Source organism: Falco naumanni, chromosome 3 (assembly GCF_017639655.2).
Source record: "Falco naumanni isolate bFalNau1 chromosome 3, bFalNau1.pat, whole genome shotgun sequence".
NCBI lineage: Eukaryota > Metazoa > Chordata > Aves > Falconiformes > Falconidae > Falco > Falco naumanni.
In genome coordinates this window covers 108858413-108873397 of record NC_054056.1, presented here as the reverse complement: position 1 = coordinate 108873397, position 14985 = coordinate 108858413, and the positions used below count along the sequence as shown (strand labels likewise).

The 14985-nt window shown below is 60.7% G+C and overlaps 2 protein-coding genes across 2 annotated transcripts; both read left to right on the top strand.

Annotated features, from left to right (window-relative positions):
- The first annotated feature begins 7154 nt into the window (after window positions 1–7154).
- Window positions 7155–7463, top strand: LOC121085454 (feather keratin 1-like). The gene has a single exon (XM_040588132.1). The coding sequence runs from the start codon at window positions 7155–7157 to the stop codon at window positions 7461–7463; it is 309 nt and encodes a 102-aa protein (XP_040444066.1).
- A 7189-nt stretch (window positions 7464–14652) lies between these two features.
- Window positions 14653–14961, top strand: LOC121085473 (feather keratin 1-like). The gene has a single exon (XM_040588167.1). It carries the CDS (start codon window positions 14653–14655, stop codon window positions 14959–14961), a length of 309 nt encoding a protein of 102 aa, XP_040444101.1.
- Window positions 14962–14985: the final 24 nt, after the last annotated feature.

Below are 14985 nucleotides of genomic sequence, written 5' to 3'. Positions count from 1 at the left end.
GGGCTCTTCACACCACACACACCCTGCAAGCCACGGTATGGACTGAGGACGCACCTCCCGCCTGCTGCTGGCACGGGGACCTGCCACCCGCACCTCCTCCTCTCAAGGCACCAAGCAAAGTAGCACGGAAGGGGCCAGCCCCGGCTGCCACGATACGTGGCCCACCTACCTCCTCCTCTTCTCCCACTGTCTTCTTTGCATCGCCCCTACTGCTACGTCCGCTACTCTCCGCTGCAAACGCCTGCTCACAAGCCAAAGACCACCGGGGCACCTCCCCCGCGCTGCTCCCACCGCAGCAAAGGAAGATCTCGGTGCTCTGGCAAAATCTTCTGCAAGCAAAGGACCCGGGCTGACGGTCGCCCTACTTGCACCTCAGAACGCTTCCCTTCCACTGCGTGCTCCTGCCTTTGCACTCTTTTGCCTCAATAAAATCTCCTGTATCCCAGCACCACACGCCTCCATCTCCTTTCTTCTCCCAAGGCTCTTCCACTCTAAAACGGCACAAGGCCAGGCCTCAACAGGCCGGCGGGGTTGGGGGGAAAAGGGCACTCAGCCTCTCCGAGGACACAGGCCACCAGCGACAACACACACTCGCACCTGCAGGCATACACAGCATGACACAAGCCCAGCACTGGCTCAGAAAAAGCCTCCGATACGACAACGCTCCCTGCGCACACCTCCGACCGAGGCTCCCCGTGCCAACACACGCTTGACTAACTCTCTTCCGCACCCTCCCCAGCAAAAAAGGATCACAGAATCATTTAGAGATGGGCAGGAATCTCTGCAGAGCATGTCCTGCCACCCCAGTGCTCAAGCAGGGCCAGCTAGAGCAGATTGTCTGGGACCACAGCCACTCGCGTCTTCAGTACCTCCGAGAATGGAGCCGCCACCACCTCTTCCATTCTTTGACCACCCTCACACTGGAAAAGCCCTGCCGCCTTTGCCCGGGCAATTCCAGATGCTTTCACTTCTGAACATGGCCTCTTGTCCTACCACTGATCGCAAGCCTCTGGGCACAGCCCTTCAGCTGCTTTGCAGGCCACCGCACCGGCCGCTTACGCAACCCGCACTTTCTCAGCTCGTCTAGGAGCACGTACCAGGAGACAGCGACAAAGGCTTCCTTCAGGTACGCCTCAGCAACAGCCACTGCTCTCCCCTCGCCCAACGCCCACTCGCCTCAACGCGGAAGACACGCAGCTCCCTCAAGCATGATTTGCCCTTCCAAAATCCATGCCAAACACCCCCCAACACCTTCCGTCCGTCCTGGCCTTGGCAGTGATTTCCAGCAGCATTGCTTCCATCACCTGCCCCGGGAACAGGCTCAGGCTCACCGGCCTCTGCTTTCCCAGAGCCTCCCGTACCATCTTCTGCGGGACACGAGGGGTACCAGCTCCCTTCCACTCTTCAGGAGCTGCCCCCAGGCACTATGACCTTTCCAGGAAAAGGGACAGCGGCCTTCACAAGGAGGCCTCCGCAATGCCAGATGCCTCGGCATTCCTGGGAGCAACACGACAGGCCCCGTGCACTTACAAACACCCACTCCCACACCACTCCTGCCTACCCCCCTTCATCTTCCTCAGCAACGACCACAGATCACCTGACAAACAGCCTGAAAAACACTCACCTTGCCTCAGCGGGGGCAGGCCTTGCCACTCATCAACCCTTCCGCACGCACCACCACCACCACCACCACAGCCTCAGCTCTGCAGCCCCGTGCCGCATGCTCAAACCCAGCTCCCCTCGGCAATCGCCAAATTCCCTTTCACCCTGTCAAGCTCTGCGCAGAGAACTGGCCTCACCCCTCGACACTCGCCCCAAGCACAGACCCCAACAAAGGCCCAGGAGTGCCAGCCTCCCCTGCCTGCCGCTCCCAGCCCTGCTCCGCCTTTCAGCACACATACGGGCTCTCCAGAAACTCACCTGCCCTCGCACGCTGCCTCATACACAATCATAAGAGTCACTTTGGTTGCAAAAGACCCTTAACGTTATCGAGTCCAACCGTTAACCTAATACTGCCAAGGCCACCACTAATCCATTTCCCTTAAGCGCCACGCCTACGTGTCTTTTAAACACCTCCCACAATGGTGACTCAACCACTGCCCTGGGCAGCCTCTTCCACTGCTTGATAACCCTCTCGGTGAAGAGATTTTTCATCATAGCCAAACTAAACTTTGCCTGGCGCAACATGAGGCCCTTTCCTCTTGCCCTAGCACTTGTTGCTAGGGATGAGAGACTGACAACCTCCTCGTCACAACCTCCTCTCAGGTACTTGGAGACACCGATAGGGCCTCCCCTCAGCCGCCGCCTTCTGAAAACGCAGTAGCCCCGCTTCCCTCAACCGCTGCTTCTAAGGCTTCTTCTCTCGATCCTTCACCGCATTCGCTGCTCTCCTTTGGATGCGTCACACCACAGCCCAAGCCCCACCTAAGGGCTCCACGATGGAGGGGCCAACACAAGCACTGGCGGAGCCAGGCAGGGCACCTCTCGTCACAGGACCGGCGAGCTCTCAGCCCGGGCTGCCAGGAAAATGGCCTGCCCTCCTCTGCCTGCCCGCACTGACACCCCCAGGGACGGATCCCAGGGGGCACAAGCCCAGACACGCAGGCCCCTTTCTCCCAGCTACAACCTTTCAAGCAAGGCGGGCAACAAGGCACACACAGAGCACGCTCAGTGGGAAAGGCCAGGCCTACAGTCAGGCTTCGCAAGCTGGCAGCAAGGCAGGCAGGGACCAAATGCCATGGAAGGGGCCGACACTCATGCCCGGCACACCTCCAAAGCCCACAACAGCCTTCCAGGCCCATGAACAAGTGGGGGCTCCTCTTCGCAACGCACCCGCAAACCACACCACACGAGTGCCACGGGATGACCTCACGTCTGCCAAATGCCCTGACACACACCTTCCATGCAAATCCTCCCAGATACCTGCTCTCACTTCAAAGCTGACACCAGGGACAGACGGACACATCCTCAAGAGGAGGACATGAGAAGGGAGCGTTGTGGGAAGGGACACACCCCCCACCTCATTACCTGCCAAGCTCTGGCACGCAACAGCTGCTTGCTGCAAAATGCCGTCACGCGCAAAGCCTGTCCCGCCCCCTCAGACCAGCATAAAAGACGGCCCAGCGCCTCTCTCCATCACACGCTTCTCCTGACGCCTTCTCCCCCGCAGTCAACAAGGTGAGCCTGAAGCCCCTTCCCCTCCTTCTCCTGCCCCACACGCCCCGTCTCTTCCAGCACGCGCTGACACCAGACTCAGCAGCCCCCACGACTCAACACCACCACGCTCCCCGCAGCCCCACACCGCGCCTCCACACTCCCTTGCCCTCCTGTAACGACACCCCTCGCGCCCCCCACCACTCTCCGCTTCCTCAACACCCTCTCTTACAGGGACACTCCACACCGCAGACATGGCCTGCAACAACTTCTGCAGCCCCTGCGGACCCACCCCGCTGGCTAACAGCTGCAACGAGCCCTGCGTCAGGCAGTGCGAGGACTCCCGCGTCGTCATCCAGCCTTCCACCGTGATGGTCACCCTGCCGGGACCCATCCTCACCTCCTTCCCCCAGAGCACCGCCGTCGGATCCTCCTCATCGGCTGCTGTGGGCAACATCCTCAGCTCCCAGGGGGTGCCCGTTCTCCTCCGGCGGCTTTGGCTACGGTTACGGCCTCGGAGGCCTGGGCTGCTATGGCGCCGGAAGAGCCTGCCTGCCCTGCTAAGGGCTCTTCACACCACACACACCCTGCAAGCCACGGCATGGACTGAGGACGCACCTCCCGCCTGCTGCTGGCACGGGGACCTGCCACCCGCACCTCCTCCTCTCAAGGCACCAAGCAAAGTAGCACGGAAGGGGCCAGCCCCGGCTGCCACGATACGTGGCCCACCTACCTCCTCCTCTTCTCCCACTGTCTTCTTTGCATCGCCCCTACTGCTACGTCCGCTACTCTCCGCTGCAAACGCCTGCTCACAAGCCAAAGACCACCGGGGCACCTCCCCCGCGCTGCTCCCACCGCAGCAAAGGAAGATCTCGGTGCTCTGGCAAAATCTTCTGCAAGCAAAGGACCCGGGCTGACGGTCACCCTACTTGCACCTCAGAACGCTTCCCTTCCACTGCGTGCTCCTGCCTTTGCACTCTTTTGCCTCAATAAAATCTCCTGTATCCCAGCACCACACGCCTCCATCTCCTTTCTTCTCCCAAGGCTCTTCCACTCTAAAACGGCACAAGGCCAGGCCTCAACAGGCCGGCGGGGTTGGGGGGAAAAGGGCACTCAGCCTCTCCGAGGACACAGGCCACCAGCGACAACACACACTTGCACCTGCAGGCATACACAGCATGACACAAGCCCAGCACTGGCTCAGAAAAAGCCTCCGATACGACAACGCTCCCTGCGCACACCTCCGACCGAGGCTCCCCGTGCCAACACACGCTTGACTAACTCTCTTCCGCACCCTCCCCAGCAAAAAAGGATCACAGAATCATTTAGAGATGGGCAGGAATCTCTGCAGAGCATGTCCTGCCACCCCAGTGCTCAAGCAGGGCCAGCTAGAGCAGATTGTCTGGGACCACAGCCACTCGCGTCTTCAGTACCTCCGAGAATGGAGCCGCCACCACCTCTTCCATTCTTTGACCACCCTCACACTGGAAAAGCCCTGCCGCCTTTGCCCGGGCAATTCCAGATGCTTTCACTTCTGAACATGGCCTCTTGTCCTACCACTGATCGCAAGCCTCTGGGCACAGCCCTTCAGCTGCTTTGCAGGCCACCGCACCGGCCGCTTACGCAACCCGCACTTTCTCAGCTCGTCTAGGAGCACGTACCAGGAGACAGCGACAAAGGCTTCCTTCAGGTACGCCTCAGCAACAGCCACTGCTCTCCCCTCGCCCAACGCCCACTCGCCTCAACGCGGAAGACACGCAGCTCCCTCAAGCATGATTTGCCCTTCCAAAATCCACGCCAAACACCCCCCAACACCTTCCGTCCGTCCTGGCCTTGGCAGTGATTTCCAGCAGCATTGCTTCCATCACCTGCCCCGGGAACAGGCTCAGGCTCACCGGCCTCTGCTTTCCCAGAGCCTCCCGCACCATCTTCTGCGGGACACGAGGGGTACCAGCTCCCTTCCACTCTTCAGGAGCTGCCCCCAGGCACTATGACCTTTCCAGGAAAAGGGACAGCGGCCTTCACAAGGAGGCCTCCGCAATGCCAGATGCCTCGGCATTCCTGGGAGCAACACGACAGGCCCCGTGCACTTACAAACACCCACTCCCACACCACTCCTGCCTACCCCCCTTCATCTTCCTCAGCAACGACCACAGATCACCTGACAAACAGCCTGAAAAACACTCACCTTGCCTCAGCGGGGGCAGGCCTTGCCACTCATCAACCCTTCCGCACGCACCACCACCACCACCACAGCCTCGGCTCTGCAGCCCCGTGCCGCATGCTCAAACCCAGCTCCCCTCGGCAATCGCCAAATTCCCTTTCACCCTGTCAAGCTCTGCGCAGAGAACTGGCCTCACCCCTCGACACTCGCCCCAAGCACAGACCCCAACAAAGGCCCAGGAGTGCCAGCCTCCCCTGCCTGCCGCTCCCAGCCCTGCTCCGCCTTTCAGCACACATACGCGCTCTCCAGAAACTCACCTGCCCTCGCACGCTGCCTCATACACAATCATAAGAGTCACTTTGGTTGCAAAAGACCCTTAACGTTATCGAGTCCAACCGTTAACCTAATACTGCCAAGGCCACCACTAATCCATGTCCCCAAGCGCCACGCCTACGTGTCTTTTAAACACCTCCCACAATGGTGACTCAACCACTGCCCTGGGCAGCCTCTTCCACTGCTTGATAACCCTCTCGGTGAAGAGATTTCTCATCATAGCCAAACTAAACTTTGCCTGGCGCAACATGAGGCCCTTTCCTCTTGCCCTAGCACTTGTTGCTAGGGATGAGAGACTGACAACCTCCTCGTCACAACCTCCTCTCAGGTACTTGGAGACACCGATAGGGCCTCCCCTCAGCCGCCGCCTTCTGAGAACGCAGTAGCCCCGCTTCCCTCAACCGCTACTTCTAAGGCTTCTTCTCTCGATCCTTCACCGCATTCGCTGCTCTCCTTTGGATGCGTCACACCACAGCCCAAGCCCCACCTAAGGGCTCCACGATGGAGGGGCCAACACAAGCACTGGCGGAGCCAGGCAGGGCACCTCTCGTCACAGGACCGGCGAGCTCTCAGCCCGGGCTGCCAGGAAAATGGCCTGCCCTCCTCTGCCTGCCCGCACTGACACCCCCAGGGACGGATCCCAGGGGGCACAAGCCCAGACACGCAGGCCCCTTTCTCCCAGCTACAACCTTTCAAGCAAGGCGGGCAACAAGGCACACACAGAGCACGCTCAGTGGGAAAGGCCAGGCCTACAGTCAGGCTTCGCAAGCTGGCAGCAAGGCAGGCAGGGACCAAATGCCATGGAAGGGGCCGACACTCATGCCCGGCACACCTCCAAAGCCCACAACAGCCTTCCAGGCCCATGAACAAGTGGGAGCCCCTCTTCGCAACGCACCCGCAAACCACACCACACGAGTGCCACGGGATGACCTCACTGACAACACCCCACCTCTCCTATGCTTTGGCCACGTCTGCCAAATGCCCTGACACGCACCTTCCATGCAAATCCTCCCAGATACCTGCTCTCACTTCAAAGCTGACGCCAGGGATAGACGGACACATCCTCAAGAGGAGAACATGCGAAGGGAGCGTTGTGGAAGGGACACACCCCCCACCTCATTACCTGCCAAGCTCTGGCACGCAACAGCTGCTTGCTGCAAAATGCCGTCACGCGCAAAGCCTGTCCCGCCCCCTCAGACCAGCATAAAAGACGGCCCAGCGCCTCTCTCCATCACACGCTTCTCCTGACGCCTTCTCCCCCGCAGTCAACAAGGTGAGCCTGAAGCCCCTTCCCCTCCTTCTCCTGCCCCACACGCCCCGTCTCTTCCAGCACGCGCTGACACCAGACTCAGCAGCCCCCACGACTCAACACCACCACGCTCCCCGCAGCCCCACACCGCGCCTCCACACTCCCTTGCCCTCCTGTAACGACACCCCTCGCGCCCCCCCACCACTCTCCGCTTCCTCAACACCCTCTCTTACAGGGACACTCCACACCGTAGACATGGCCTGCAACAACTTCTGCAGCCCCTGCGGACCCACCCCGCTGGCTAACAGCTGCAACGAGCCCTGCGTCAGGCAGTGCGAGGACTCCCGCGTCGTCATCCAGCCTCCCGCCGTGCTGGTCACCCTGCCGGGACCCATCCTCAGCTCCTTCCCCCAGAGCACCGCCGTCGGATCCTCCTCATCGGCTGCTGTGGGCAACATCCTCAGCTCCCAGGGAGTGCCCATCTCCTCCGGCGGCTTTGGCTACGGTTACGGCCTCGGAGGCCTGGGCTGCTATGGCGCCGGAAGAGCCTGCCTGCCCTGCTAAGGGCTCTTCACACCACACACACCCTGCAAGCCACGGTATGGACTGAGGATGCACCTCCCGCCTGCTGCTGGCACGGGGACCTGCCACCCGCACCTCCTCCTCTCAAGGCACCAAGCAAAGTAGCACGGAAGGGGCCAGCCCCGGCTGCCACGATACGTGGCCCACCTACCTCCTCCTCTTCTCCCACTGTCTTCTTTGCATCGCCCCTACTGCTACGTCCGCTACTCTCCGCTGCAAACGCCTGCTCACAAGCCAAAGACCACCGGGGCACCTCCCCCGCGCTGCTCCCACCGCAGCAAAGGAAGATCTCGGTGCTCTGGCAAAATCTTCTGCAAGCAAAGGACCCGGGCTGACGGTCGCCCTACTTGCACCTCAGAACGCTTCCCTTCCACTGCGTGCTCCTGCCTTTGCACTCTTTTGCCTCAATAAAATCTCCTGTATCCCAGCACCACACGCCTCCATCTCCTTTCTTCTCCCAAGGCTCTTCCACTCTAAAACGGCACAAGGCCAGGCCTCAACAGGCCGGCGGGGTTGGGGGGAAAAGGGCACTCAGCCTCTCCGAGGACACAGGCCACCAGCGACAACACACACTCGCACCTGCAGGCATACACAGCATGACACAAGCCCAGCACTGGCTCAGAAAAAGCCTCCGATACGACAACGCTCCCTGCGCACACCTCCGACCGAGGCTCCCCGTGCCAACACACGCTTGACTAACTCTCTTCCGCACCCTCCCCAGCAAAAAAGGATCACAGAATCATTTAGAGATGGGCAGGAATCTCTGCAGAGCATGTCCTGCCACCCCAGTGCTCAAGCAGGGCCAGCTAGAGCAGATTGTCTGGGACCACAGCCACTCGCGTCTTCAGTACCTCCGAGAATGGAGCCGCCACCACCTCTTCCATTCTTTGACCACCCTCACACTGGAAAAGCCCTGCCGCCTTTGCCCGGGCAATTCCAGATGCTTTCACTTCTGAACATGGCCTCTTGTCCTACCACTGATCGCAAGCCTCTGGGCACAGCCCTTCAGCTGCTTTGCAGGCCACCGCACCGGCCGCTTACGCAACCCGCACTTTCTCAGCTCGTCTAGGAGCACGTACCAGGAGACAGCGACAAAGGCTTCCTTCAGGTACGCCTCAGCAACAGCCACTGCTCTCCCCTCGCCCAACGCCCACTCGCCTCAACGCGGAAGACACGCAGCTCCCTCAAGCATGATTTGCCCTTCCAAAATCCATGCCAAACACCCCCCAACACCTTCTGTCCGTCCTGGCCTTGGCAGTGATTTCCAGCAGCATTGCTTCCATCACCTGCCCCGGGAACAGGCTCAGGCTCACCGGCCTCTGCTTTCCCAGAGCCTCCCGCACCATCTTCTGCGGGACACGAGGGGTACCAGCTCCCTTCCACTCTTCAGGAGCTGCCCCCAGGCACTATGACCTTTCCAGGAAAAGGGACAGCGGCCTTCACAAGGAGGCCTCCGCAATGCCAGATGCCTCGGCATTCCTGGGAGCAACACGACAGGCCCCGTGCACTTACAAACACCCACTCCCACACCACTCCTGCCTACCCCCCTTCATCTTCCTCAGCAACGACCACAGATCACCTGACAAACAGCCTGAAAAACACTCACCTTGCCTCAGCGGGGGCAGGCCTTGCCACTCATCAACCCTTCCGCACGCACCACCACCACCACCACCACAGCCTCGGCTCTGCAGCCCCGTGCCGCATGCTCAAACCCAGCTCCCCTCGGCAATCGCCAAATTCCCTTTCACCCTGTCAAGCTCTGCGCAGAGAACTGGCCTCACCCCTCGACACTCGCCCCAAGCACAGACCCCAACAAAGGCCCAGGAGTGCCAGCCTCCCCTGCCTGCCGCTCCCAGCCCTGCTCCGCCTTTCAGCACACATACGCGCTCTCCAGAAACTCACCTGCCCTCGCACGCTGCCTCATACACAATCATAAGAGTCACTTTGGTTGCAAAAGACCCTTAACGTTATCGAGTCCAACCGTTAACCTAATACTGCCAAGGCCACCACTAATCCATGTCCCCAAGCGCCACGCCTACGTGTCTTTTAAACACCTCCCACAATGGTGACTCAACCACTGCCCTGGGCAGCCTCTTCCACTGCTTGATAACCCTCTCGGTGAAGAGATTTTTCATCATAGCCAAACTAAACTTTGCCTGGCGCAACATGAGGCCCTTTCCTCTTGCCCTAGCACTTGTTGCTAGGGATGAGAGACTGACAACCTCCTCGTCACAACCTCCTCTCAGGTACTTGGAGACACCGATAGGGCCTCCCCTCAGCCGCTGCCTTCTGAAAACGCAGTAGCCCCGCTTCCCTCAACCGCTGCTTCTAAGGCTTCTTCTCTCGATCCTTCACCGCATTCGCTGCTCTCCTTTGGATGCGTCACACCACAGCCCAAGCCCCACCTAAGGGCTCCACGATGGAGGGGCCAACACAAGCACTGGCGGAGCCAGGCAGGGCACCTCTCGTCACAGGACCGGCGAGCTCTCAGCCCGGGCTGCCAGGAAAATGGCCTGCCCTCCTCTGCCTGCCCGCACTGACACCCCCAGGGACGGATCCCAGGGGGCACAAGCCCAGACACGCAGGCCCCTTTCTCCCAGCTACAACCTTTCAAGCAAGGCGGGCAACAAGGCACACACAGAGCACGCTCAGTGGGAAAGGCCAGGCCTACAGTCAGGCTTCGCAAGCTGGCAGCAAGGCAGGCAGGGACCAAATGCCATGGAAGGGGCCGACACTCATGCCCGGCACACCTCCAAAGCCCACAACAGCCTTCCAGGCCCATGAACAAGTGGGGGCCCCTCTTCGCAACGCACCCGCAAACCACACCACACGAGTGCCACGGGATGACCTCACTGACAACACCCCACCTCTCCTATGCTTTGGCCACGTCTGCCAAATGCCCTGACACGCACCTTCCATGCAAATCCTCCCAGATACCTGCTCTCACTTCAAAGCTGACGCCAGGGACAGACGGACACATCCTCAAGAGGAGGACATGAGAAGGGAGCGTTGTGGGAAGGGACACACCCCCCACCTCATTACCTGCCAAGCTCTGGCACGCAACAGCTGCTTGCTGCAAAATGCCGTCACGCGCAAAGCCTGTCCCGCCCCCTCAGACCAGCATAAAAGACGGCCCAGCGCCTCTCTCCATCACACGCTTCTCCTGACGCCTTCTCCCCCGCAGTCAACAAGGTGAGCCTGAAGCCCCTTCCCCTCCGTCTCCTGCCCCACACGCCCCGGCTCTTCCAGCACGCGCTGACACCAGACTCCAGCAGCCCCCACGACTCAACACCACCACGCTCCCCGCAGCCCCACACCGCGCCTCCACACTCCCTTGCCCTCCTGTAACGACACCCCTCGCGCCCCCCACCACTCTCCGCTTCCTCAACACCCTCTCTTACAGGGACACTCCACACCGCAGACATGGCCTGCAACAACTTCTGCAGCCCCTGCGGACCCACCCCGCTGGCTAACAGCTGCAACGAGCCCTGCGTCAGGCAGTGCGAGGACTCCCGCGTCGTCATCCAGCCTTCCCGCCGTGCTGGTCACCCTGCCGGGACCCATCCTCACCTCCTTCCCCCAGAGCACCGCCGTCGGATCCTCCTCATCGGCTGCTGTGGGCAACATCCTCAGCTCCCAGGGGGGTGCCCATCTCCTCCGGCGGCTTTGGCTACGGTTACGGCCTCGGAGGCCTGGGCTGCTATGGCGCCGGAAGAGCCTGCCTGCCCTGCTAAGGGCTCTTCACACCACACACACCCTGCAAGCCACGGCATGGACTGAGGACGCACCTCCCGCCTGCTGCTGGCACGGGGACCTGCCACCCGCACCTCCTCCTCTCAAGGCACCAAGCAAAGTAGCACGGAAGGGGCCAGCCCCGGCTGCCACGATACGTGGCCCACCTACCTCCTCCTCATCTCCCACTGTCTTCTTTGCATCGCCCCTACTGCTACGTCCGCTACTCTCCGCTGCAAACGCCTGCTCACAAGCCAAAGACCACCGGGGCACCTCCCCCGCGCCGCTCCCACCGCAGCAAAGGAAGATCTCGGTGCTCTGGCAAAATCTTCTGCAAGCAAAGGACCCGGGCTGACGGTCGCCCTACTTGCACCTCAGAACGCTTCCCTTCCACTGCGTGCTCCTGCCTTTGCACTCTTTTGCCTCAATAAAATCTCCTGTATCCCAGCACCACACGCCTCCATCTCCTTTCTTCTCCCAAGGCTCTTCCACTCTAAAACGGCACAAGGCCAGGCCTCAACAGGCCGGCGGGGTTGGGGGGAAAAGGGCACTCAGCCTCTCCGAGGACACAGGCCACCAGCGACAACACACACTCGCACCTGCAGGCATACACAGCATGACACAAGCCCAGCACTGGCTCAGAAAAAGCCTCCGATACGACAACGCTCCCTGCGCACACCTCCGACCGAGGCTCCCCGTGCCAACACACGCTTGACTAACTCTCTTCCGCACCCTCCCCAGCAAAAAAGGATCACAGAATCATTTAGAGATGGGCAGGAATCTCTGCAGAGCATGTCCTGCCACCCCAGTGCTCAAGCAGGGCCAGCTAGAGCAGATTGTCTGGGACCACAGCCACTCGCGTCTTCAGTACCTCCGAGAATGGAGCCGCCACCACCTCTTCCATTCTTTGACCACCCTCACACTGGAAAAGCCCTGCCACCTTTGCCCGGGCAATTCCAGATGCTTTCACTTCTGAACATGGCCTCTTGTCCTACCACTGATCGCAAGCCTCTGGGCACAGCCCTTCAGCTGCTTTGCAGGCCACCGCACCGGCCGCTTACGCAACCCGCACTTTCTCAGCTCGTCTAGGAGCACGTACCAGGAGACAGCGACAAAGGCTTCCTTCAGGTACGCCTCAGCAACAGCCACTGCTCTCCCCTCGCCCAACGCCCACTCGCCTCAACGCGGAAGACACGCAGCTCCCTCAAGCATGATTTGCCCTTCCAAAATCCACGCCAAACACCCCCCAACACCTTCCATCCGTCCTGGCCTTGGCAGTGATTTCCAGCAGCATTGCTTCCATCACCTGCCCCGGGAACAGGCTCAGGCTCACCAGCCTCTGCTTTCCCAGAGCCTCCCGCACCATCTTCTGCGGGACACGAGGGGTACCAGCTCCCTTCCACTCTTCAGGAGCTGCCCCCAGGCACTATGACCTTTCCAGGAAAAGGGACAGCGGCCTTCACAAGGAGGCCTCCGCAATGCCAGATGCCTCGGCATTCCTGGGAGCAACACGACAGGCCCCGTGCACTTACAAACACCCACTCCCACACCACTCCTGCCTACCCCCCTTCATCTTCCTCAGCAACGACCACAGATCACCTGACAAACAGCCTGAAAAACACTCACCTTGCCTCAGCGGGGGCAGGCCTTGCCACTCATCAACCCTTCCGCACGCACCACCACCACCACCACAGCCTCGGCTCTGCAGCCCCGTGCCGCATGCTCAAACCCAGCTCCCCTCGGCAATCGCCAAATTCCCTTTCACCCTGTCAAGCTCTGCGCAGAGAACTGGCCTCACCCCTTGACACTCGCCCCAAGCACAGACCCCAACAAAGGCCCAGGAGTGCCAGCCTCCCCTGCCTGCCGCTCCCAGCCCTGCTCCGCCTTTCAGCACACATACGCGCTCTCCAGAAACTCACCTGCCCTCGCACGCTGCCTCATACACAATCATAAGAGTCACTTCGGTTGCAAAAGACCCTTAACGCTATCGAGTCCAACCATTAACCTAATACTGCCAAGGCCACCACTAATCCATGTCCCTAAGCGCCACGCCTACGTGTCTTTTAAACACCTCCCACAATGGTGACTCAACCACTGCCCTGGGCAGCCTCTTCCAGTGCTTGATAACCCTCTCGGTGAAGAGATTTCTCATCATAGCCAAACTAAACTTTGCCTGGCGCAACATGAGGCCCTTTCCTCTTGCCCTAGCACTTGTTGCTAGGGATGAGAGACTGACAACCTCCTCGTCACAACCTCCTCTCAGGTACTTGGAGACACCGATAGGGCCTCCCCTCAGCCGCCGCCTTCTGAAAACGCAGTAGCCCCGCTTCCCTCAACCGCTACTTCTAAGGCTTCTTCTCTCGATCCTTCACCGCGTTCGCTGCTCTCCTTTGGATGCGTCACACCACAGCCCAAGCCCCACCTAAGGGCTCCACGATGGAGGGGCCAACACAAGCACTGGCGGAGCCAGGCAGGGCACCTCTCGTCACAGGACCGGCGAGCTCTCAGCCCGGGCTGCCAGGAAAATGGCCTGCCCTCCTCTGCCTGCCCGCACTGACACCCCCAGGGACGGATCCCAGGGGGCACAAGCCCAGACACGCAGGCCCCTTTCTCCCAGCTACAACCTTTCAAGCAAGGCGGGCAACAAGGCACACACAGAGCACGCTCAGTGGGAAAGGCCAGGCCTACAGTCAGGCTTCGCAAGCTGGCAGCAAGGCAGGCAGGGACCAAATGCCATGGAAGGGGCCGACACTCATGCCCGGCACACCTCCAAAGCCCACAACAGCCTTCCAGGCCCATGAACAAGTGGGGGCCCCTCTTCGCAACGCACCCGCAAACCACACCACACGAGTGCCACGGGATGACCTCACTGACAACACCCCACCTCTCCTATGCTTTGGCCACGTCTGCCAAATGCCCTGACACGCACCTTCCATGCAAATCCTCCCAGATACCTGCTCTCACTTCAAAGCTGACGCCAGGGACAGACGGACACATCCTCAAGAGGAGGACATGAGAAGGGAGCGTTGTGGGAAGGGACACACCCCCCACCTCATTACCTGCCAAGCTCTGGCACGCAACAGCTGCTTGCTGCAAAATGCCGTCACGCGCAAAGCCTGTCCCGCCCCCTCAGACCAGCATAAAAGACGGCCCAGCGCCTCTCTCCATCACACGCTTCTCCTGACGCCTTCTCCCCCGCAGTCAACAAGGTGAGCCTGAAGCCCCTTCCCCTCCTTCTCCTGCCCCACACGCCCCGTCTCTTCCAGCACGCGCTGACACCAGACTCAGCAGCCCCCACGACTCAACACCACCACGCTCCCCGCAGCCCCACACCGCGCCTCCACACTCCCTTGCCCTCCTGTAACGACACCCCTCGCGCCCCCCACCACTCTCCGCTTCCTCAACACCCTCTCTTACAGGGACACTCCACACCGCAGACATGGCCTGCAACAACTTCTGCAGCCCCTGCGGACCCACCCCGCTGGCTAACAGCTGCAACGAGCCCTGCGTCAGGCAGTGCGAGGACTCCCGCGTCGTCATCCAGCCTCCCGCCGTGCTGGTCACCCTGCCGGGACCCATCCTCACCTCCTTCCCCCAGAGCACCGCCGTCGGATCCTCCTCATCGGCTGCTGTGGGCAACATCCTCAGCTCCCAGGGAGTGCCCATCTCCTCCGGCGGCTTTGGCTACGGTTACGGCCTCGGAGGCCTGGGCTGCTATGGCGCCGGAAGAGCCTGCCTGCCCTGCTAAGGGCTCTTCACACCACACACACCC